Source organism: Amblyomma americanum, chromosome 3 (genome assembly GCF_052857255.1).
Source record: "Amblyomma americanum isolate KBUSLIRL-KWMA chromosome 3, ASM5285725v1, whole genome shotgun sequence".
Taxonomy (NCBI): Eukaryota; Metazoa; Arthropoda; class Arachnida; order Ixodida; family Ixodidae; genus Amblyomma; species Amblyomma americanum.
Genome location: NC_135499.1, coordinates 141,086,452 through 141,112,789, shown reverse-complemented (window position 1 = coordinate 141,112,789; position 26,338 = coordinate 141,086,452). Strand labels below are relative to the sequence as shown.

Here is a 26,338-nt window from a genome sequence, read left to right as displayed (position 1 = left end):
GGCTCGAATATGTAATTAGGCTGATTTAACTAATTGTTTCTCACTATTAAAGCTGCATCACGTATGCATTGAAACCACGAAAGCCGGCCATAAGTGAACTCGATTTGGATTGAATATTCATTTTCCTCCAGAAGAAGTTTCGAATTTTTAGAACCATGACAAACGCAAAACGCTCCAAGAGCGAGGCGCGTGGCAGGAAGAACATGCCGAACAGAGGCGGGCGGGGAAAATGGAGCCTCCACAGTGCACATCCTTTGTGCACATCAGACGGATTGTAAAATTTTTGGTAAGTCCGCGCAATACCTACATGGCAAGAAAATCGTCACAAAGAATGATGGCAGCGCATTTTCCAGACTCAAAATATATCTCACGGCGCTAGAGGACTGCACTTGAGCTTTCTCTTCATGTAGTTCTTCGTGCCTCATTTTCCGGACAGGACGACTGATATACTTTTGGTAACAGGAAAACGAATATCACGGTACACATGAAAAAGGATGATGCGATGCTGGTGCATAATAACAAGCAGTGCGGCTTGTTATGGTTGTCCATATGTCTGTTCCGGAGAATCCAGGTAACGCATACAAGTACCCGCTAAATCGGATAATAGGGCCAGTTCGAGACACCCGCATCTGGCAGCGCGAGGCTAAGGCAGGTTTCGGTCAGTTTTCATTTCGAAAAACCAAATAAATAACCTAACACCTTTGAGACAATCAGATACTGATGTCGGGTTGCTCCGTCTCCCGCCGGTTTGAAGACCATAACGACCGCATGCAGTTCTAAGAAAGGCCAGCCTTCGAAAACACCGATAATTTCGACGACTGCTGAGGAACAACTGTTGATATTGAGTTAACGAGGAGTGCAACAAGATACATCGCTGCAAAGCCGTTGTTAGCGCACGGACTCTTGGGCAGCACCTCGGACCAACGGCTTCGAGAGCTCCGGCAAACGGTTGCTTCTGATTAAAGAGAATCTTTTTAAAGTCACCTGGCCGCTGCGAACTTTGTCCCCGGAGGTAAGCGTCTGCCGACGCCAGCCCGAGGAGTCCATTTAAGAGGACCAGCGTAGCGTGACAGCGGCCAGAGCAGCGGACCGTGACGGGAGCCACTGAAAGGGACTTGCCTTTTTCTTCCAAGACGCCGTGGACACTGGCGATGAGCCTTGCTGCGACGCCGACGGCAACGAGAGTCCGCAAGAGTAAATCCATCGCAGCGATTCGGTGGATCCTGGGCACTATTGATCCACACACTGTCACGGGAGAAACATGCTCACTTTTGACAGGCACGAACCACCGTTGAAAATCGCCGCCGCTCACGCTCACAAGCCACTTCTCCCATCCGCGCGCCGCGTACGGACGCCAACTTCTCTCCGTGCGTTTCCTCCTCGTCGAGAGGCGGCGCGACGGGCGGTGCTTGAAGAGAGTAGGTCCGCAGCGCAGACTATATCAAACCCTCATTCGTGCATATGCTGGCTTATATTTTGAGCAAGTTTAGCACTACAACTGCAATTAATAAATAATATTATTTTGTGCCAGACGATTTGTACAACAGAATAAAAATAAACAAGTTTAGATTCTAATTTTACCAAGTTGTACACCAAATTTGAATGTGGCTAACGTTGATGTGGGGTGTTCAGCAGCGCCAAAACAACGAAAATATTTACAATAATTTTAAAAGTTGTCACTCGCATAAACTTGTCCTCTCTTTCTCTCTTAAAAAACAAGGTGTCGCTTTGTACATATTATCTTTTCTTTTTCTGCGAACTGCAAAATTATCTTCAAGGTAGGATGGCGAGTAGATGGAGTACAAAAACTGTAACAATCGCGTTGCACTGGTACATAGCAAACATACGATGCAGGATGCACTTTAAAAGAAAAAACGCAATGGCAGTTGTCAAAACATAGAAAGTAGGTACTCCATCTGCAGGTTTTCCAAAGTATATGGGCCTCAGACTCTCTACGTTACAGCTCTCTGACCATGCATTGCTGCTTAGTCGTCTGCAAAACCATGATTGGCTACCATGGTTTGACGGTTTGGCACAGTTAATGCGCAGGTGCCGCTTACGAAGATGTTCATGGCAACGGCGAAAAGAAAAGCACCTCTTCAGTCCCCACAAGCATTTAATGCTACGAACAAAAATGCAGCCACACTACTATATTCCAGCTCACCAAGAAAATGGACCTCTAACCGCTTCTTTTCTTTAATTTCAATGCAGTATTCATAATGTTTGAATGCATAATATTAGCACGATACAAAAAGAAGCCCTGGCCAAGAACACTGTATCAATAGCAGTCATAAACAGTACTCAAACATGCAAGTGCAACGTGAACAGGATATATTAAAAATAAACAAAAATTGACAGACAGGGTGCATGGGAGTATGCATGAAAAACAGAATCAATAAATGAGACCCAGTTATGTTAGATTAGAAGAATATTATGCACAGAAGCCAGGTGCAGTAATAATAATTTTAATTTTATGATGCTTTACTTGATTTGCTTTCAAAATCAAAAACTTTTCCAGCAATTTTTCCAAAAGGTATATTATTTTAGAGAATCCGAGAATTTTTCTCTGATGCCTCCAATTGTAGTTTCACGGTTGCTCATATTAACATTCGTAGCCTTCCAAAACATTGGAATCAGTTTTATATGCCGTCACCTCATCATCTTTCCTAAGGTTCGATGCTTTTGCACTTCCAGAAATTCATATTTCTTCTGAATAAATTCCACAGTACTCACTGTCGAGTACCAAGCTAGCTTTCTCGTACACACCCAATGAGAAAGGTAGGAGGGACCACAATTTTTATCAGTAATAGATAGGCACCTCTAGAGTGAAGTTCTGCCATTTCCCAAGCTGAAGTTGTCTCATTGTGCTTGAACACAACTACATTTTTGGTGCTTCTGTTATCAGATTACTAACCTCACAGTTACAATGCATGGCTTTTGTTATCCAAACTTGATTTTGCACTGTCATCCTTATTGCTTGGAGAGCCCATATCATAAGCAACATTAATATATTGAACTTTGGTGTCCCACAGCACATCTGGTTGCAGATTACCTTGAAAGTGTTCAAAATCAGGCTTGGAATATGACATTCAACAAGTGACTCGTGAGAAATTAATAGTCATAGCTGAAGAGCTTGTCGCATCTTGTATTGATCACATTATCGTTCACGCTCAGGATTTAACCATAAAATCTGCTATTGTAGATGCTATTGTAGTCTAAAAAAATAATTTCAGAGCTTGATTTGAAAAATATACTTGAAAGGCTGGTGGTGCACTGTTATTTGGAATCTTTTTTTAGCAATAATGTTGCCTGCTGATTATATGATAAGCTGATAGAAGTGTTCAAAAGCTTAAAAGCAAGCGCTACCTCAATAATACATATGAAACATAACTTAGTAAGTAGACGTCTTTATGATGATGATGAATTTTTATGCCGCAAGGACACCTGCGGCAAAAGACCACCATGGCGCAAGGTCGTTTACTCAAGGTGGGTTGAAAGACCCGTTTCCCAAGCATTTGACCCTGAAAAAAGTAGATGTCTTGAGACATAATTGTAAAGGTTAGAAAAAAAGAGACTTAATTTGGAATCAAAGTGAGCCCTGAGCTGTTCAGACCTACAATCGAAATTTAAGCAGTTGAGAAATGATATGATCCACTCTGTAAAACAAATCAGGCATGTAGCCACAAATTTTTCGGAAAGGACGCAAGGTCAGTTATTGTATCAAAGCTATTGGGGAGGGGGAGGGGGGGGGATTAGCCTGATTTCGAACGGGTCCAGATCCCCTAGGGCTCTCATGTATATGTGCCTGAAACGGATACATTTTCGAGATAAATTTGAAGCCACTAGTTGCAGTATTAAAAAACAGTCGTTAATTACCAGCCTGAGAGGCACTAGTACCAAGCCAATATAGACAACTATTTTCCTTCAGACTTATCCAGCACCAGACAGTCAGAATACTGCTGACAGATTTAACAACTACTTCCCTTGCATAATTAGCAATACAAACTTACAAAAGGTGACACAGTTTGTGCACTAACAACTACTTCCCTTGCATAATTAGCAATGCGAACTTACAACAGGTGACACAGTTTGTGCACTTTGCGACAAAGCATTAGTGAATTAGCATATCTGCCTTCAATTTCTAAGAAGGAGCTCAGGTCTATTATTTTCAGTTTTAAATGCAAAAACTCCTAAAATTTATGGTATCCCGTTTAATGACTTGGGCAGAACAATTTAATACACTCAAGGTGTTTTGCAGGAATTTCAATCGCATAATTTCTAGTGGAAATGTTCCTGTAAAGATTAAAACAGCAATAGTTACACCACTTCCCAAAAGTGATGTGCTTAAAAAGATTGAAAATTGTTGTCTTTTTCAATTCTGCATTCTATAGCTCGAATACTGTAAAAACATTTATTGTTAATCATGAAGCTTTTTGGATAACCACAGAATTTTTTATTTTCCAGCCAGTATGGCTTCCGGCAGGGGACAGCACTCAAACCCCCCTGAAAGATTTCTCTGATCAGTCGCATTTGATTTTTATTTGAATAAATATGCTTGTGTGCTCCTTCTTGATTGTAGCAAGGCTTTCGATAGTGTGCACCATAGTATACTGTTAAATAAGCATTTCTTGTTAGGATTTTAAGGTGCTTTCTGGTCTTTATTAGCAAATCTGCACCAAAATAGGTGCCAGCTTGTTACAGTAGGGCAACTTCGTAGTGCTTTCTTGGCGATTAATGCTACCGGAGTCCTGCAGGGTTCTATACTAAGTCCGCTATTATTCAGTATTTATGCAAATGGCCTCCACAGCATGATACCTGCTTTTATTTTACAATATGTGAAAGATACGGTGATTTCAACATCTGTTAAAAAATACTCTGATGCAATTCCTCCCTTAGAGCCTGATGCCACAAAAACTATGAACCAGTTTCAAAATGATCAAATTAATATAAATATATCTAAGACACAATTAATCTGCTTCCCTATTCGTTTCAAGAGGTTAAATCCTTTCATTCTGCTTTGATCAGATTTTTTGTCTTGCTCTTGTAGGTGACTGCAGTATTCATCTATGAAGAAGCATTTGACTTGTACCATATGACAGTGACCTTTATTGGAACAGTCACCTTGCTTGCTGCATGGTTTCGACCCCGCCTCGGCGGTCGAATTTCGATGGAGGCGAAATTCTAGAGGACCGTGTACTGTGCAATGTCAGTGCAGGTTAAAGAACCCCAGGTGGTCGAAATTTCCGGAGCCCTTCGCTACGGCGTCTCTCATAGCGTGAGTCGCTTTGGGATGTTAAACCCCCGCAAACCAAACCTATTTAGTATGCATCCAGCAAATATCCACAAAATATACCCACTTTGCCAAAAGTAACCGAGCAAAGAAGTTTGCCTTTCAGTTGTATTGTAGAGCACTTATGGCACTCCTACAGACCAAAATGTCCCAAATGGTGAGGAAAAGGCTTCTCCTTACCTTACACAGAATTAGAGCTTATGGGCTGCCATAAGTGCCCGGTACACAATGTGGCAAATATTTTTGACAACATGGATTATTAAGGTGAAAAATTGGAGGACGCTTAAGCTTCGTCTTTAAGAGTGGAACGTGACAGCGTGTTGCAGTGCTGCCAAGGTATTACTCATATACGCATCAGTACACAATGACACTCCACTACGCATTCACTAGGTCCACTTTTATTCAGTTCGAACCAACAAGCCTTCATAGCGTGTGGTTGCCTTGCAATTTGAAAGACCTGGGTTCGATTTTCTGCATCTCCACAAGATTTTGTTTATTTGGAGGTTCTCATGTTACAATGCCGACACCAGCTTTTCTGCGACACGAGCTCCTTAACGTTGTCACGTTAAAAAGAAAATCTGATTTGTGAGGATTGCAGGGAGATGCTCAGCGAGCTTGAAGGCTGGCAATTCTGCCCACTGACGTCACCGGGGTAGGGGACGCGCAGTGAGGTGTGTCGCCCTAATCAGTTGCGAGCTACTGAGAGGAGCGATTTTAAAAAATTGTTTTTAAATTATAAGGTCCAAGCAGAGCTTTAAAATTTGACTCGAATGCCCAAAAAGATTACTTCTACAGGTCTGTTACACTAGAATATGCCCATCGAAGTCACTTCAGGGTCCATTTCATGTCATTTCATTACAGAGGTTTGTGAGAACGTGCCTATGGGCAAACAATTCTGAATGCAACCAGATCTTTTTCCTTAATAGCAAGATATGTGTTGCACACTTGGAAAGCTCACAACTGCACAAGGGGAGAAAGGGAAGCATCGGTACGTCGACCAACTTTCTGACCAGATGACTTGTCGAAGCCTGAATCTGCTGACCAACGTTTAGAGAACTCCTCAAGTCGAACTTTTTGAAACATTGATCAATGGACTGAAGTTTTTCTCTATTTCCTTATTCAATCTTACATTCAGTGAAACCCACCTTCCCTCCTTTTTCTAGTATGGCATGCGGGGTTTAACACCTTGAAGCTACACGTGGGCTACGAGGGACGTCACAGTGTAGAGGCCTAGATTAATTTAGATTACCTGGGGCTCTTTAACGCATGCTGACATCACATATCACATGGGCGTTTTTGAGTTTCGCCTCCATCAGAAAGTGGGTGTTGCGAGTGGGATTCTATCCCGCAACTTAGGGATCAGCAGCTGAATGCTGTAGCCATTGAGCCACCATGGTGGGTCCCTCCTATTTTCTACCGTGCGCGATGCACACACTCGGGGCACTCTGATATGTGAAACAGGAACCATAGCATAAAAAAAAAGGGACCACTAAAGTGCTCTTCAGCGTTTTGAACCCATTAAATATATATAATACAACCACCCTGTATGAAATATAACACATTGTGACACTAAAGTAAAGCATGAAAACAGCCATAAACCACCAAGCAGTAAAAAAAATGCGGAGCTCCATCACACCAGAAATGCCCTGTAACCACATGAATGTAGTAGAGTGACCCCAACATTTCTTAGTGGGTCAACCGAATCCGAACTTTGAGAACTAAATGCCAATCAAATTTTTTTTTTTGTATTGAGATCAGATTAAAACTGCCAACACTTTCACCACTCATATGGAAAACAGTACTTTCAGCATTATAATAGCACAATCTCAACTGATTGCCATGTTGCAATATCTTAAACTCTTGATATCCACCGACCTCCACTTGGCTTTGAAACACGGAACGGACCTTTTTCAGCCCACAATATGTTAACACTAGAGTGAATTCACTCCTAGTTGACTATGACAAGGCATCTGACTAGGTCACAATTTCTTCGATGATTTCATGCCTTTTTTTCTTGTCTGACCCACATTTGTTTAGCAGGTGAAGCTCTATTAGCATGACTTTGCCTCAAACAAGACACACACAAGAAAAAAGATGAATAAAACATACATATGTAGCATATCATGCACACATTTGTATGCCTCTTTCTGTACTTATCTTAGCCAACACAAAAATTATGCATTGCACTGCACACCAAAGTCAAGATCAAAACCCACTAGTCTATGTTGAGACTTATTGTGGTCTAAACATGACTAACACTACAAATATGCAGGAGCAGTGCTTGAGTTCCAAAAATGCTTAGTTTTGGAAATGGTCACATCTGAGGAATCAGTGGAGATCTCGATAAAGACAAGCCCCAAGGTTAACTGCTTGGGTAGAGGCAAGACAAAAATCCCAGTAGGAACACTGGACTTGTAAAGTGATTGCTTCGGCAGCAACACTTTTTAAAAGACTACTTTTGTCTCCGCTAGAGTTCTGAACAGAGCAGTTAGAAAGAAATCTGCGGCAGACTGGCTACAGCTGTTTAATTTTGTCGGTGAAGATACAGAGTAGCACACTACTCAGTGTCCAAAACACTATCTCGTTCTGGCTTTCCCAAGCATTCAAATATCTTCTGTAAACAAAAAATTTCTGCTGAAAATAAACTCGCGATATTCTACAGCTTAGGCAACAAGGAATGCTGTTGTAGTACTAGCTAGGCTAAAATATGGCTGTTTTACTGATGTGGCTTTTTTGCTTCTAATCAACTGTAATGAGGCTGGCAAAACGTGAAGGTCTATGCAAAAAAAAGAAAGAAGCTCAAAATCTTTTTGCAATGATGTAAAACTTGAAGGAAGCATCAATATCCTAGGCCCTATTTAACACAAAAGAGCAAAGTGATCCTATGAATGGGCACGTTCTTTGAAATGGTGCAGACCACCATCCTCTGTGCCAGCAATTGATAGATAGATAGATAGATAGATAGATATGTTTATTTGAGTGTGCCTCAACAGCCAAGTGGCCTAAACGAGCGCACACTAGGTCAGATACATCAAAAACACCTCTTCAAAAGATTTAAAAGCAGGCACGAAAACAACTATTAGGCAAATATGTCCATGTCATTAAACGTTTTGTTATATAAGATTTGTAAACGAGTCATTGGACAGATGGCGTGCAAATCGGGATAAAATGTGTCGAAACATTTTGCAGCTTTTGCATGCGGCACACAAAAATTCAGCGACATCAGTAAGGTCCCACAGTTAATGTAACCGCGCACGACGTTTTGCAGAAGCTGCATGTCACGTATGCGTCGCCTGTCGCCAAGGGTAGACATATTGAGGTCTGCCAAGAGAGAATCATAGTCGTAGAAACGACGGCGACCAATATATCTATCATAATAGATGCGTATGAACTTACGCTGGACATTTTCAATTTTCGTGCAATAGGCGACAGATACGCTATTCCAGGCTACTGACGCGAACTCAAGACGCGGTCTCACAAGGGCACAGTATAGAGTGCGTAGACATTCGTGCCGTCGAAATTTTTTTGTTAATCTAGAGATAAGACCAATATGCCTCAATGCGCGTAACACAACTGAATTTACATGCAGTCTAATATCAAGCTTTGTATCAACAACAACACCAAGGTCTCGTACATGGGCCACGCGAGAAATCTCACCCGCCAAAAGTGTGTAATCAAACGTAACTGTGTCGCGTTTCCTAGTTAGAGACAGGACGGAAGTCTTCTTAATATTCAGTTTTAAGCGATTCATCAAACACCAATTCTCAACGTTGTTAATGTCAGCTTGCAATTGGCGGCAGTCCTCAATATCTCCAATATTACGGAATAATTTGAAATCATCTGCGAAGAGCAAAATTCTCGAGTTCTTGACATGTAACGGCAAATCATTAATAAACACTAAAAACAACAGCGGTCCTAAGTTGGAGCCCTGAGGCACTCCCGAAGATGACAGAAATTCGTTGGACACACAGCCGGAAAATCGTACCATGTTACGGCGGCTGCCAAGGTAGCTTTTGAGCCACCTGCAGTATATGGGGCAAAGTCCGTATCTTTCCATCTTCATCAGAAGTACCTCATGGGAAACCATATCGAAAGCTTTAGTCATGTCAAAGTAGACTGCATCTACCTGACCACGATTAAATACATGTGGCCCAGTATAATCAAGAAAGCTGCATAAATTCGTTTCCACAGAGCGACCTTTCAAAAAACCGTGCTGCAGAATCGAGATCTTCTGTTTGAAGTATGAGCCCATGCGTTCGCACATAATCATTTCAAAAACTTTCGCAAAAGAACAAATTAGTGACACAGGACGAAAGTTGTTTACATCACAAGCATCGCCAGACTTGAATACAGGAACAACTACTGACAACTTCCAATGACGAGGGAAAACACCAGTTCGCAACGATAAGTTGAACAAATGCGCCAAAACAGGGCCGAAAATGTCAGCGCATCCTTTGATTATGAAGCTGGGAATTTCATCAATTCCTGTTGAAAGTTTCGGCTTAAGTTTCTGAATCGCGGAAAGAACCTCATGCTCGGTGACAATATCATGAGCTAAACAGTCAGCGCTGTCTTCAAGAGTGATAACAGCAGTTGTGTTATCATGGCGCACAAAACAAGAGCTGAAGTGATCAGCAAAAGCTTGGCACACATCTTGATGTTTAAAACAGATGCCATTGCGCGTCTATCACAGCAGCACTAACCTTATCATTTCTTTGCTTGGGCACAAAATCCCAAAAACTGCTTGGTTCCTTTTTAAAGTTCTGTTCGAGAAGTCTGTGGTAGTCGGCTTCATCACGTGCAATCAGTTTTTTCACAATTTTTCTGCACAATGAATATCTTTGGTACCAATATTCACTTTCTGATTTCACGTAGAGTTTGTGATACTTCTGTTTTTTCTTCAAGTAATGTCTCAAATCGTGCGAAAACCAGCATGGAAATCTACACTTCGTCGATTTACAGAGAGGTATACATTTTTTCATTATACCTTGTACAGTTGATGTAAGTAGCTCAACGCCTGTGTTTACATCCTCAGTCTCAAGCAATTCTGACCAGTCGTAGGCCAGAAGATCATTGTACAGCCTAAGGTAATTGCCATACGCGTATCTAAATTTTTCTGGCACCATCTCACGCACTGCACGAAACGACAAGAAGAACGACAAGGTAAACGGGCAATGATATTTGTCTACTAGAACAAGAGGATCACGCACCGCTTGCACGCCAAAAAGAGGCACATTAGATAAAATTAGGTCTAAAATGTTTCCAGCACAGTTCTTCATTGTATTAAATTGATATAAACCATGAAAATTACTAAAATCAATTAAACATTCGGCTTTTTCTCGAGTTGCTGTGCAGTCACTAGTGACCAAACCAGTGGACCAATCGACCTTAGGAAGATTAAAGTCCCCGTAGATGTGAACCTTGTACTTCAAAAAATCCATTTTTTCCCCAATATCCAAAAAATGATCGGTAAAAACGTTAGGAGCGGAATTTGGTGGAAAGTAGTAACAGCCGACTAGATAATGCAATTTGTCACACGTTGGAATTTCCAACCACACACATTCTTCGTATGTCTCTAGGTCTGGTCTCCTAAAAGCATTTAGCACAGAACGGCAGGCTATCAGAACTCCGCCCCCGTATTTAATCTTGTCAGAGTACACCCTATCGGCCCTGAAAACAGTGTCCTTGAACATTGATGCACGAAGAATTAAAACTAAGCAGAAACTAACAGGAAAGCACGTGACATTTTGTGCGCTGTCTGAATTTTTTAAGAACCAAGATATGCAGAAATGCCTTCCAAAACAAAGACGCACCTTTGTCTTAATCTTGTGTAGCGGATAGGAAACGCTTATTGACAATATAATTTTAGAGTAAAAACACATTGCATGATATCCCAGAAAATGAACCTGAGCCGAAATACAACCAACTACAAACGCAATTCAAACGAAAGATGGCAGAAATACCTGGTCAAAAGTACATTTCAAAAAGTTTGAAATCGAAAGTTTGCTACTGCCAAGCACAGCATTTGGCAAAAATATATAGCCCTGCAGCGTGGCTCTAGCTTTTTTCGTCCTAATTATAGACACACTAATATCTTGAAGGTGAAAGGAACTAGGATCCGCAAGCCTCACATACTTAGGACTGCCGGAGGGGCTTAGAAGCAAGCCCCTGAGACTGTATATTTATGACAAAGGTTCTACAACTAAAACTGGTCTAGAAAGTTAGCGAGTTTGAATCTATAAAGAAGCGTGATACAGGCTAACTAGGGGTCGGTACTCTTAAAATGAAACAAGAGGTTAACACATATATTTGCAGTATGCAGCTCTGAGCAAAGTTCTGACCAACACGTCAGCAGCTTTACATAGTAGTAGCCGCAAGCCTAAAAAAGACAAAACAAAGAAGAAACTAGCTTGCTAGCAGTAGCTGAATTTTCACCCTCAGACCTGCAGAGAACGTTATGAAGAATAGCTGTCTGAAGAAAACCTGATCTAGCCATCTAAGCTCAAGTTTGATACACACAGCCTGCCACGCACAACGCAAAGCATCAGACACCAGTCACCGTCAAAAATTCGCGCCAACGCCAGGCACCCCCGACAATACCCAGCTGTAAGTCCGCACAAAATATGCACATAAAAAGTTTTATAAACAAGTGTAATAATTTAAAATTATAGTATCTAATCGCTTTTTTTTAATTTAAGATTTACGAGATAAGCTGATCAAAACAGTCACCAGCAGGGGTGCCAAAGTTGTAAGAGCCACTGCGCAACTTTATTTGTGTTCATCCGCGTCGGTTTGCAGAGGTTTCTTTTTATTTACGTTGCAATCGGTTGTTATTTTTAATTTTTGAGCACCGTGAATACAATTATTAACAGTTTTTTTCTTTTGTTGTAATCAAAATTGTTACTTCAATTCTGTGGTGTAACGCAGAGCGCACTACTTGTCGGAGGTGTACCATTTGGTCTTTTCGGCTCCATTGCTCGTCGAAGATGGTAAGCACGCTGCATTGCTCGTTGCGCCGGATTAATTTTACGTAGTGTTTGCCGTCTAATATAGGCAGTTACTTATGAAATAATTGTGTGGATGCATGCGCAAGTAGCAGAGGCAGAGACTTGCAGAGGCGCTAGATGATTAAGCAGGAACCAATTTTTCTGTTAGGCTTAGACGATGCCATGTGTTGCTGGGTTGGCACCGGCACCTCTTATTTTTAAGGAACGTAGTGAAATCACGTGGACTTATAGGTTCTCACTTAGCTGCGCATGCATGTCATCAAAGAAAGAAAACGAATACTTTTGGAAAAATTTGTTCTCTTTTATGCTAGCAGTTGTCTAGATGCTTCCTTGTCACATTGATTAAGCGAAAGGCCGTGACATTAGTTTTGTCAAAGCGGTTATAGTTGTTCACAAGAATAAATGATAGGTATTAAACCCAGAGAGAGTCAGAGTGAGATGTCATACAGTTGATGTGTTTTATACTGTCACGGCGTTAACTCCTGCCTGTGCGATGCAGACGTCCAAGAGGCGCAACAACGGTCGCTCCAAGCACGGCCGCGGGCACGTGAAGCCCGTCCGGTGCACCAACTGTGCCCGGTGCGTGCCCAAAGACAAGGCGATCAAGAAGTTCGTGATCCGCAACATCGTGGAGGCGGCCGCCGTGCGTGACATCACGGTGGCCAGTGTGTACGAGTCGTACCCGCTGCCCAAGCTGTACGCCAAGCTGCACTACTGCGTGTCCTGCGCCATCCACTCCAAGATCGTCCGCAACAGGTCCAAAGAGGCGCGCAAGGACCGTGCACCGCCCCCGAGGTTCCCCAGGGCCACGGCGGTTAGTTAAATCTCTCGTCTGCTCTCTGGAGTGCTTCTTGTCTTGTGTGCGGTCGTCGTCTTGTGCTTCTTGCTGTGTGGATTTGCCTGTTGGCTTCATTGTGTAGACACGGCTTTTGCGAACGAGGCTGAAGCTCCCATTTTGCACCGCCGTCTCTGCATTGATCCACTAGCTCTTGCACGTTGCGTGGCATACAGCTGCAACTCTTGCCGTCAGTGCAGCCATGCCAAGGCAGTATGTTGCACACCTCATGTCAGGGCACTGGCGCTTGTTGGTACATTCGTGGCCATACCAGTAAGGAGCGTACCTCGGCGATCAAGCTGCTCTCGCGCCTAACAATATGTGGTAGATACTGCGGTCATATTCAAGCAAATGCCGCTGATGCGCTCACGTATTTAACCCCGGGAAGCATTCATATTTCCTCTGGAGAACGCGTGAAAAAAGTTTGAACTCCCAAATGTACTCCGAAATATTTTGGTCAGATGTGTTCTGTGCAAGTACTTGTTATTACGTCCCAGGTTAGAAAGGTTAGAGAGCAAATGAGTTGCTGAGCCGCTGTTTTGTGGATGCTGGTGCAGCATATTGAGCAAAAACTGTTTGCTTCTTCAGGAAACAGGCACATTCGCTGAATGAGTAGGCATGGCCATATGATGGATGCACACGTAACTTGACCGCTGTGCTGGGTGTGTAGACGATCTTGTTTTGACATTTCGTGTAGGTCACTTGCATATGCAAGCTAGCATCGACTTCAGCATCATGTTGGTGAACTAGGAGCTCAGTGTAAATGTCCTCGTTTCTGTAATGCACTTGGTGCCACTTGCTCTGGCCTCCATCATGGGAGCTAGGCATGGTTCATCTGATGCCTATGAGGTCAGGCATGAGCCACCTATTCTGTGATGCTGTCCCAGATAGGATCACATGATGTCTATCTGGGTTATTATATTGTAATTCTATGTTGGCAAGGTGAATGTTTCCTTAGCCCACTTTCACACTTCGTAATAGCAAAAGCTTCCTTGAAGTGTCCACAAACAATGCAGGCATGCATAACCATCAGTGTAGATAGATTTCAAGCCCTCTAAAGTGCTAGTGAAAGAAATTTCCCCTTTGGCACTCAGACACGATTGCCACTTTGGACAGAGATAGGATCTTGAAAGTTTCATAAGAGTAGGTGGCATGTGTGGCTGATATTTAAACCAGCTGCATGTGCCTCTTCATGTTCTTTCTCTAGAAAGAGTAGAATAGGCAGAAAAAATAACTAAAAAGTAGGTTGCCCAGCCTGCACTGCCAGAGGCACAACAGGCTATTCTTTCTCTACAGTGATTTGTAGCATAAACTGCCAAGTCTACAAATTTGTTAGCATGATAAGTAGATGCTTTTAAAAAATTGCTACATCACACATGTGCATAACTGTTCAGATTTGTTCAGACAAAGATATATAACAAAAGATTGTAGGCTCTGAGGCATAGCGGTGTTGACAATGTCACTTACTTGAGCCTAATTTTTTCTCCTTGCAGGATCTGGCCCGTGGACCCAATGCGCCTCGTGTTGCCGTCAAATAATGTGTGAATAAAAGCGCGAGCTTCACTCATTGACTTCATTCTTTTTATTTTGGGTCTTGTGCTAGGCATGAGGAAGGTTTTATATGTAATTGACAGTGTTCCTTATATCATGCATTTACAGGTTTCAGATGCATAAAACAGGAACCAGAAAAAAACATGTTGCAAAAGAATGCTCAGAAGAATGTTTGGGAAATGGTTATAAAGCTGGTTACGCTTTGGTGCAGGTTTTTGGTGTGCACTTACATCGCACAGCGAACAGGCGCTTCTGCAGTTAGCCTCCATCGAAATGTGATCGGTCCCACATCCTTGGGCTCAGTAGCCAATTGCCGTAGCCACTAAGCCAAAATTTGAAGTGTCTGTATCAATGTTCACTATAAGGTGGCTATCTGCTTTGCTTATAGGAGTTAGTATGCACCTTTTTATTCTCAAGAGGAGTGCAATATATTCAGAATCTTGCAAGTACACCCCTTCCGGGTTCGAACCCGACCGCGGCGGCTATGCTTTTATGGAAGCAAAACGCTAAGGTGCCCGTGTGCTGTGCGATGTCGGTGCACGTTAAAGATCCCCAGGTGGTCTGAATTATTCCAGAGCCCGCCACTACAGCACCTCTTTCTTCTTTCACTCCCTCCTTTATCCCTTACCTTACGGCGGGGTTCAGGTGTCCAATGATATAGGAGACGGATACTGCGCCATTTCCTTTCCCTCCAAACCAATTATGGTAAACGGCACTTTAAAAGACTGAACTAAGCTGCTTGGTTGACAGTTTCCTGGCTTGTCCTTATGATGGAGTACTGCAGGTGCTGAATACCTTGTATATTGGTTCTGGGAATAGGTTTTTCTGTGGCATACAAAGGAGCTATACGGAATCATGTTTGGGATGGTTCTTTTTTTCGGTCTGCCAAATGAGGTGTTAGTTTATTGTGCAGTTGTTGAAGTCGGCACGCACATTGCCTCTGTTACCTGCTGTCTGTGAGCCGCATGGGCTTCAGTTTTTTCTGTGCCCGAGATCAAGGATTTCAGATTTTGCACTGCAGTAAAAAAGGTTGGATGCCACATACAAGTTCTGACAACTGCCAAGCATATTTTTTGCTATCGCTGCCGCCGAGTTCTTCAGTTCCCTGTGGTCACGAGTCGGCCCAGTAAAAAGTTTGTTTGGAAGCCTTTCACTGTCTTCCCAACTGCTGGACTGCTGTAGCCACTACCTGGCAATATCTTGTCGTTGAGCATCAACGGGGGTAGGCTGCGCAAGTGAAGCTTATGTAGTATGCTGCTGAGTAAATTGGAAACAGGAGAAAAGGCTATGGGTATATGGAGCACTAGAAGATTTTCAATATGCATGGAGTGCAGCACAAAAATGATGTGATGGTAATTTTAACCACGAGAAAAAGACTGGTAAAGTCTCGCATACAGTGTGGTGCACACGTGACGACTTCATGCAGTTTCATACCCTTGCAGTCTATGAGGTATAGATTTAAATGCTAAGACAATAATCTTTTGCACGCTCAATGAGCATCCGAACCACACCGCGTGGGAAGGAAGTGAAAGCAGGCAGAGAGGTGCGAAGTGATGGGCTCTGGATTAATCTCGATCACATGGGGTTCTTTAAAAGTGCACCAACATCAAGCTTCGGAGGGGCATTTTTGTATTTCATCTCCAACATTTCCGGTTCATGCTGCACAAGCAATGTGGCCCATTGTTTTCTTGCACAAATTGACCCTTTGTCATAAAGGAAAAGGTGCAGGCTGGCTTCGGTAACGAATGCTAATAGGTCTCGATGCTGAGGCCTGCCCATGTGCCCACAAGCATGTGTCTGCTGGGCAGCTTGGGTGATAGCCCCGCTGCATAGATGTTGGTCGTATGCTGTCCGAAGTTCGGGGCATGTACCCTAAAAGTGATCCAGCATTGCCTCATGGTGGAAGCGGGCAGAAGGGACAGGTCAGCGGAGGCATCTGCGACTGCAGGAGTTGGCACAGCACCCATTCGAATTATTCGCAGTGCGGGCTCCCCACGGCGAATTAGGCCGCCGGGAAGGCTACACCCACAGCGCCTGAGAGATTCTTTTGTAGATGGGTTGTGTTTCCTGCTGAAAGCTTCAACATAGGCAGCCTAGGCGTGTCATATCTAGTGGATGAGAAGCATAACCGGCTTCGGAGAGGTTGGACATTGTGCGCCGAGCCCACACAAGGCAGACAGGGCATGGAAATTATTCCACCATTTGGCACACATCGACAATGTCCAGGGAACCCCAGTAAAAAACGTAAATTTCAACTGGAACTAATCGCATATTTCAATTGGATTTTCTGATTAGTTCCAATTGCGTTTTTGGCCACCTGACCAACTAACCCACTCAGGCCCTATGCAGTTGCTGCATCTAGCAAATCTTCACAGAATGTATTTGGAAATTAAATTATGCAAAAGACACAATGTAAGAAATATTTCTCCTACTTACCTTACATATTATTGATGTTCAAAAGGAAAACTGATTTGCGATGACTGCAGTGAGACACCCTGCCTGCTACCAGTTGACATTTTTGCAAGGGAATTGAAACTATGAAATTATATGCTTTTACGAAATGAAGGCCAAGTAACACACATACACCACAGAAGAAACACTAATAGCATAAGATCATTATCTCTCTGGCTGGACTTCATTCTCTTTCATCTGTAAATTCCCATCGTCATTGCTTGGCGCTGTTCGCTGGGAGCACGTCTCTGCCAGCGGGTGAGAATAAACGTCTCCTGTGAAGTCTTCCCTTACAATATGTACATCCAGAGAACACACAGGTTGGTTGGAGTGCTAGGGAGCAGAAACACTGAAGAGTTCAAGTGATTGTTGTGGGTGTCGCAGCTCTTGCAACGCTTTTACCACTTCGATCCAATCCTTTGGAGAAATCTATTTCAGTTCGAGCTTTGCCCTCAGAGGTTCTAAGTGCCATCTTTGTACAAAAAGCCCTTAGTGTTCTCCTGAGGAAGTACATTTCCTTAGTGAAAAAGCAGGACCCAAGGATATTTTGCACCATGCACACTTTCCGAAAGCCTCATTGTGGAACTTATATCATTCCTAATCCCATTAAAAGATGTTCCTTTTATCTCTCTCACATTATTTCTAGCTGTGAATTACTTTCTGCAGTACTTTTGACTTACTGGCAGCTTACTCTCTAGCTCATTTATGGTTGTTATAAAAAAAGCTCCAAAACTTGCCAATCTCAGCATATTGACAGGCAGCAGCATGCTTACACTGGCAACATTCTTCTTGATTTCATGCAAACTTTGGAGGGATTTATTTTGAAAGGCTTCAAATGAATAATGACCTGAAGTAACACATGGGCTGTGAGGGATGCCTCAGTGCAGGGCTCCGGATTAATTTAGACCACCTGGGGTTCGACATGCGCTGACATCTCAATGCACAAGGGCGCCTTTTGTGTTTTGCTTCAATCAAAACATGGCCGCCTCATTTCACCTCATATAAGTATATAAGTTGCAGATATATGTTGTCAAATCTCCTCCAAAAATGATAGCTACCATCTCGGTTGTATTTTTTCTTTTGTTGTTATTGCTGCATTATGTAATATATCTGCCAGCTTTCATCCTTGTCCCATCATGTGAAATGCAAGCAGAAAAACATATTAACTGCTGGAGAGGAAATGCAAGCTAGTTCCGTTAAAAACCACCAAAGAGTGGGTCTCCACACCTTTGAAGTGAAAATCAACTGCACTAGTTTTCAGTCTCGGGCTAAAATATTTTTGTTCTGATGTTTCCATTTCAATCATCTCGTTCACATTTCCTATCGTATAGTATGTGTACTTAATGCACTGACAATACTGTTGCATGTGCATATAATTTACTTAGTTCACTGACACAGTACGTACCAGTTATCTTTTGTCAGCCCTCCTTCTGCATAGTACCTTCAAATTTAAATACCAAACAAAAATCTATTTGGTTCTAAGCTGCGTTGTGTTATGTTTGGTTTAATGGTGCATAAGCATCTAAGGCTATCATGCACCAAGCTCAAGGTATAGGAAAATTGTTTTCTGCAGAATTTTACAAAATATGAACAACATCAGTGATGTAGAGGGCCTAAAAAGTTAGTTTGCACTATCTAGTAATGACAAAGGAAAGAAATTTAAAAAATGGCTAATAGTAAAAGCTCTAAAGCAGGTCGGGTAACCTCAGCAATCATCCTTGGCTGGGCAAGGATCTCGAGGCTCCCAACAAATCAAATAAAGACCTCAGCCTTCTTCTCAGGAAAGTGAAAGTGGCTGAGGTGTATCATAAAACCAAGCGAAGCAGTGAGTCAGAAATTGATTCTCAAGAAAACGTGCTTCTCTTAAAAAGCTAAAAACACAAGACACATCAGCAATTGTCTTTATCCAAGAGCAGCATTGGGTGTAAAGGAATGTGTTCATTATAAAACTGAGTAAAGTAGTTTTCTTTAGTTTTTCAAGTTTTGTGCATGAGAATAAAATATGATTTACTGTTAGTTCACCTCCACATTTTTCACAAACAGGTTTCTCTTGTTTTGTCAGTAGGAAGCTGTAAGGTGTGTGTGTCCAATGCAGAGACTACGCAAAATTGCTTCTATAAAATGTTCCTGGTGCATACAGGTCTTCCATTCTCTCAGGACTGACTTCATAAAATGCAACTTATTTATTTTGTTATACGAAGTTGTCTGCCAATCAGCCTTCAATTTACTGTGTATTAATTTCATGCAGTCTTTACGCAGCGTGTTCACTTTGATTCACGGCTGCGAGCTTTTGCAACACGTAGGTCGGCTGTTTCATTTGGCTCAGCACCCAGCACAATTTTATTACATATTCCTGCGTTGCGACTTTATCTATGTTGTGTATTTTGTTTCCTACTAAGGGTTCAACTGCATTCCTGGAATCTAGCGCCGTGAGCAGGCTAAGTGAATCTGTGTAGATTACGCTGTTTTTAATACTGTCATTAATTATTCTGCTTGCAGCTACAGAGAGAGCATAACTTCGGCATTAAAAATGAATGCACAATTTGGCAGCCTTACTCTTTTTTGCTAGTTTCTCTGTACTACAGCGCTCCAGACATAATCTGCTGTTTCTGAGCTGTCAATGTAAAATTACGTGTAGTTGACATATTTCTCCTTAGTGCCGGGTATTCCTGTAATGTGCGTTCATGTGGTGTTTGTTTTTTACAAAATTGTGGCAATGTGAAGTCATACAGTGGGAAAGCTGTACCATGGTGGCAGCAAGTCGTGCCTTGAGGCAACATCAGGAAGGGCATCCAGTATTTCTAAGTTTTGGCAGCTATCCTTGAAACGGAGAAGCAGCGACCTGGTTGACTGGGGTTTACTGTTGAAAAGTGTTCTGGAGGTGCACCTTGTAGCTATCGGATAACCGATATGTTTGGCAGGAACCTTATTTTCAGTATGTATGTGCTTCGAGCATTGTCCTTCTGTCTGCTAGGGGGAGTTCATTTGTTTCTGCATAAAGACTACTTGTGGGAGATGTTCTGTATGCACAGGGTGAAAGACAAAGACCTAAGTTGTGAACTAGGACCAGTCGTTTCAAACATGTTGGCTCGACTGAACCATACACCAGGCACCTATAATTTAAACAGGAGCACACTAGAGAGTGTTAAATCTGCAAAAGGCAAGTTCTATCGGAACCCCAGCATTTTCGTGAAAGTACCTTGAGTACATTAAGGGTTTGAGATGCTTTCTTCTTCTTAAGCCGTTTATGTGAGCTAGGAATGCTAGCTTTTTGTCAAAAATTATGCCCAAGAACTTGCTTTACTGGTAACACAATTTCATTCAGGTATAAGGTGGGGTCGGCCTGTAAGCCTCGCTTGAGCGAGAACAGCACAGTTACTGATTTGTGGGGAAAGCTTGAACCCATTCCAGCCTGCCCAAGTTGATAGTTTGTTTATTGTCATCTGTAGTTGTCTGTTGCACATTGATATGTTGGGGGATGTGCAAGGCATCTGGAGTTAACATAAACTAAATACATGATACACCGAGATTACTTTTGATATCGAGTTCATCTTTATTATGGAGAGAGTTGTGCTTAGGATACACCCTTGTGGTACGCCATTTTCCTCAATGAAGCTCCTTGACAGAGTCGGACCAAGTCATACTTGAGAAGAGCGGTCTGAGAGGAAGTTATTCAAGCAGCTTGCATCCGGCCACGTCACGCAAGGTTCCACACTTCCAGGTGTTGTCGCATGCTTTTTCTAGATCAACAAAGACTGCTAGGCAATGCTGTTTAGATATAAATGCTTCATGGACCGTATTTTCTAGGCGAACCAAATGACCAGATGTTGAAGAAATTTTCTAAAACTGCACTGGTCAACATCTAGGGCTGCACGAGTTTCGAGGGCAAACTATCTGATATTTAGGACACTTTAAAAGCATTTGGCAAGACAGCTGGTTAGGTCTATGGGTTTATAACTACCAGAACAGATTGGTGGTTTTGTGGGTTTCAGGAATGGAACCATGATGGCTTTTTTCTAGGCCACGGGTACTTTTCCTGGCACTTCGAGTGCCTCAATGGCTGCCGAGAAAGATGCGCAAGCATTGTGTAGTGCATACAGTTTGGGCCTGGCGCTGTTGCTTTGCCTACAGACAGTACCCTATTTAGTTCTTGTAGGTTCTAAGCTGCATTCACGGTAGCAGTGTTAAGCAAGCAAGACTGAAAGGAACAATGGACCATGGGGCACAACATAGTGCAAAGCTTGGGATGAATTTTGTAAACCCGGGGATGTTCAACACTCACTGAAATCTTGGTGAAAAACAATTCCAGTAAACCAAAGTCCTACATACTGTACCTGCATTTTATTTGGAAAATCCTCACCACTTGTGTTACCAGCAAGGAACTCTATAGAGAAACTTTTTTGTAATGCATTACAAATTTTTTTGTAATGCATTATTGTTGTAAAATCTGAAGGTATATCACCATTTGTAGCAACCTCTATGTGCACTAAATGGTTTTGGTGGCCTTGGAATATATATCAGCCTTGCATGAAGCCCATCTTTGTAAATATGCTGACAAAAATTGCTTACATTCTTTCATTAAAACTGGCATGACTATGCCAGTATTACTGCTGTGACTTTTAAATTGTTGCTGTGTATTCCTGTGCATGAACTGCCATGACAGTTCATCTTTGTAAGACTCCTATGACTTCTTGGACTTTCACTTTGCTAGAGCACAAATATTTGTACGCAGACACCAAATTTAGCTAAATACCGCAAACAATAGGCCCAAGTTAGTGGCCTTGACCACTCTTAAAAGATACAATGATCATGTTTTATTGTTTGCAAGCATTTTACGTGCTATACAGGCAGAAAACCTTGCCGTATGCAGTAGGGACAATAATATAGTCCAAGTTTTCATATAACTTCATTGGGGCAAGGCTGCACTCCAAAGTGCATTGTAGACATACAAGCTAGGCAAGCTGACCTTGCAGGCCACTTGGCAAAGCCATGCGTAATGCCTGCCAAGGCACAGTTGTAAAGGATATCAGCTCACACTAGTGGTATGAAAATGTATGTTTATTACAAACATTCGGAAGCATCTAAATGTGTGAGGCCTGTGCATCTATACGTATATAAGCGACTGACTATTTACAATGCCCGTCAAAACTGGAGGCTTCATCACAAATTCATTGTCCTCTTCCAGCACAAAGATGGAAATGTTTGGGTTTTCACATGTTGGCATTTCCACAATGAGCAGCAAAATTACAAGTCGTACACCACTGCCAGAGAGAAGAATAACGGCAAGTGATGAGATGTGAGGTGTCACGCATAGTCAATGAAGTTACTGTGTACCACATTCACTGCCGATAAATAAGGAAAGAAGAAAAAAACAAGTGAACAACAGTTTATGTACAGCAGTAAAAAAAACAAGGGAGAGCTTGGAGCATGCAAGACTGGGTGCTGCCTAAACCGAAATAGTGCCAGCTATACAGAAAAAGCACACATTCTCAGCAATCTCCAGGGTAAAATGAGCTAATTACAAGATGACTTTTCACTCCATTTCCAAAATACTCATCATTTTTACCCCCCATGACAGAGAATAACCATGATAATGCCTGTCGTTACATATGCTCAAGAATCACAAGGCAAAATGCTCTGTGTAACAAAATGAAATGTGTGAGCACTCTGCATGAACACACCGAACTCATTCCAGCTTCAAGAAATAAACGGGAAGGGGCCAAAGTGTGTGCCTTGAGTCTAAGCAGGTTCAAGCAGCAGCAACAGAAAAAAAAGAAGGCTAAAATTATGGACAAAAGTGACACATAGGGCTGTTCAACAATGGTGTGGAACAAGAACCAACCAAGGGTCTCATTTTCCACCTCTCAAAAAAAGGAGAGTAAAGGCTCGCTCTTGAGTGCGTTAGAGGATGGCTTAGAGACGCTGTTTTCCACTCTGATGAACGTAAGAGTAAAGCTTCATTTTCCCGGGCACTGGTCACACATGCACGCAGATCGCAAATCTGTCTCCCCAGCTATGCTAGCAGGTAAAAGAACCTCCATCTACTGTGGCCCAATCCAAAGCCTTCTGGCAACCAAACAGAGAGACAGCAGGAGGAACACTCTCAAGTCTGCGGGCCAGCACAGGAGTAGCTCATGCAGCACGTTTCCTCAGAGTGGTACTGCAGAGTCGTCTGAACGTGCACTCCCCCTCACCAGTGATAAGGCAAAACTATAGGATGTGCACCCCTGCACGCAGCTGGTGAACGGTGCAGCATTGCCCACTGGTCCACCGAGCAATTCGTGACAATGGCACAAGCACGTCACCTCATTGGCGTGAAGCTCTTTTCCCCAAGAGTGGTGATGCTGCCTGGCAGTCTAGTGGTCCCTAAAATACTAGGCCTGGCAATGATGATGCTGTGCCGATGACTACTGGCAGCGTTTTCGGTGCCCAGCCAGCCTTGGTTCGTCTTGGACTGCAGCTGCCAGCCTTGGACTGCAGCTGCGTCTACTTGATCACACTACTCATCCTTTGGAGAGACAGCCTTGTCCTTCCGGTAGACGGGTCCATATTTGGCCATGTATTTCTGGATGAACTCTTTTGCCTTGTGCTTCACATTTTCATTGCACTCCAGGTCCTCTACATTCTTGCAGTGTTTCAGCTCTTTGGCCATCACGAAGTGTGTCAGCTGGAGAGAGAAAACAACCATCACTGCAGCTGTTTGCCATTACTGTGGAAGTGGGAAGCAAGCCCTGTTAATGCACAAGAGCACAGATGTAGGCAAGTTGGTAAGGCATGCTGGTGAGATGTGAAGTGCAGTGACATCGGCTAATATAACACAGAAAGATGGGTGCAAGCATAAACTGAAGAACCAGCACTTATCCAGTCCCGTCTCTGTGATGCGTTGCAGCCCCCCAAATTTACAACCAAAATCAGTATGACTTTCCCCAGCTACGTGTCAGCAATGGCACACTAAAAGAAGTGGGTCAATTTAAACTCGCCATGCCAAGGAAAACTGTGGAACATAATGCATTTTCACACCATTCAAACAATGTTGTTACAACAACATGCCTTTTACAATGCTGGGTCACGAAGCATATCTTTATATGACAATCTATTCCAAATGATTAAACAACACAGTACAAAGCAGCATGTCTCAATTCCAACAGTTAAAATTCTTTCAGTACAGTAATGCAAAACAAACTTTGCCTCTGTACAGATGCTATATTTGGGCCTTCACATGGTGTCAACAGTGTGAACTAGGAAACAGCAGAGTCACAGCAGATAGAGGTCTGTTAGAAAAGTATCCAATTATATATTTCTTTTTTGCTGAACACCTGATGGATACGAAACAAGCATGCTTGCATCAGCTGACCTTGAACCTTTGTGCGCATGCGCGAGTTTTTTCCTGCCTGCCGATAGCGTCAGTCGTTGGGACGCAGCATTTCAGTGAGGTAGTGCGCAGTGCTCTCATCGGTTTTTTATTGCAAGGAAAATGGCGGAGCGACTGGAGCAGCGCTACTGCATCGAATTTTGCCAGAAACTGGGCCACAGCCAAGTGGAAACCATTCGGAATATTCAGATGGCTTCTGGTGACGATGCTATGGGCAGCACACAGATTAAGCAGAGGTACAAGCGGTTTAAAGACGGCCGCACATCGGTGGAGAGCGAGCCATGCTCTGGTCGGCCATCAACATGCCGAAATGACCAGGTCATTGCCGAAATGAACGATGTGGTGATGCGGGACCATCGTGTGACCATCCAAGAAATTGTAGAAAAGGTGGGCGTCAGCACTTTTTCTGCACATTCCATTATCACCGAAGATTTGGCCATGAAGACTGTTGCGGCGAAATTCGTGCTGAAGCTGCTCACGGTGCAGCAAAAGCAACTTCGTGTTGAACTCTCACAGGACATGCTAGATTCCACAAACAGTGACCTCGACTTCATGAACACCATAATCACTGATGAGTCTTTGGTGTACAGGTACGACCCTGAAACCAAATCCCAGTCGTCACACTGGAAGCAGTCCACGTCGCCAAGACCAAAGAAGGCCCGCCAAGTGGGCAGCAACGTCAAAGTGATGCTGACTGCTTTCTTTGACTCTTGCGGTGTGGTACACCACGAGTACGCACCACAGGGTCAAACAATCACCAAAGAGTACAAAAGATGCACCAAAGAGTACTACAGGGATGTCCTCCGTCGCCTACGTGATGCTGTGTGGCACAAGAGACCGGAGTTGCGGTCAACACGAAATTGGCGCATCCATCACGACAATGCTCATGCACATTCCTCGCACTTGATTCAGACTTTTTTGGAGAAAAACCAGACTCCTGTAGTTTATACTCCCATGATATGGCCCCCTGCAACTTCTGGCTGTTTCTCAATATCAAGAGGCCAATGAAAGGAGCGCGATTTCAGACAAGAGAGGACATTATGGCTGCAACGACAGCTGAGCTATACTCCATTCCGAAAGAGGCCTTCTCGGAATGCATCCAACAATGGCAGCACCGCTGGGAAAAGTGTGTGGAGTCCCAAGGAGACTACTTTGAGGGTGGTTAGGTTTCCAACGCTCAAGTTGTGCCAGTTTTTTTTCTTTGGCCAAAGGTCGGATACTTTTTTAACAGACCTCGTACTTAACGGGCAACTGCACTGTCTTTTCGAACATTTTGAGTCAGTGGTTGCATTACAGTACTCTTCAAGAGTCCCCTCTATTCGTTGCCAACTGACTTAATGGCTGCAATAGCAATGTAGGACGCTTATGCCATCTGTGAGATGTCTGAAATGGCTGAACACAAGCCTGAAAAGTCTTTCTGCAAATGGGGAGCGGGTGTCAAGGTGTGGATAGTGTTTGTGATGTTACGAAGTCAGTGTTGTCTGGAGAAATGGCCCGAACTGACATCGTTAAATGACACGAATTCAATTGGTTTATTGGGGTTTAACGTCCCAAAGCGACTAAAGCTATGAGAGACGCCGTAGTGAAGGGCTCCGGAAATTTCGACCACCTGGGGTTCTTTAACGTGCACTGACATCGCACAGTACACGGGCCTCTAGGATTGTGCCTCCATCGAAATTCGACTGCCGTGGCCGGGATCGAACCTGTGTTTTTCGGGTCAGCAGCCGAGTGCCATAACCACTGAGCCACTGCTGATTTGAGCAGCAATGAAATTCTATATGGCTGCCAATCTTGGTGTGGATTATCAGAACGCAGAGGATAGCCTGCAGTAA

At 43.1% G+C, this 26,338-nt stretch overlaps 3 protein-coding genes across 3 annotated transcripts in view; 2 read left to right on the top strand and 1 right to left on the bottom strand.

The window, feature by feature from the left end:
• Positions 1-12,019: 12,019 nt before the first annotated feature.
• RpS26 (ribosomal protein S26) lies at positions 12,020-14,703 on the top strand. Its single transcript, XM_077658082.1, has 4 exons — positions 12,020-12,090; positions 12,218-12,279; positions 12,797-13,111; positions 14,626-14,703. The coding sequence occupies exons 2-4, from the start codon at positions 12,277-12,279 to the stop codon at positions 14,668-14,670; spliced, it is 363 nt and encodes a 120-aa protein (XP_077514208.1). The 5' UTR covers positions 12,020-12,090; positions 12,218-12,276; the 3' UTR covers positions 14,671-14,703.
• A 7,471-nt stretch (positions 14,704-22,174) lies between these two features.
• Positions 22,175-26,338, bottom strand: part of Set2 (SET domain containing 2) — a 120,329-nt gene continuing 116,165 nt past the window's right edge. The window contains 1 exon segment of the mRNA XM_077656818.1: positions 22,175-23,801. Within this exon segment, the coding sequence (XP_077512944.1) occupies positions 23,634-23,801 (168 nt within the window). The 3' untranslated portion in view covers positions 22,175-23,633.
• Positions 23,816-26,093, top strand: LOC144125037 (histone-lysine N-methyltransferase SETMAR-like). Its single transcript, XM_077658077.1, has one exon. The coding sequence runs from the start codon at positions 24,609-24,611 to the stop codon at positions 25,512-25,514; it is 906 nt and encodes a 301-aa protein (XP_077514203.1). The 5' UTR covers positions 23,816-24,608; the 3' UTR covers positions 25,515-26,093.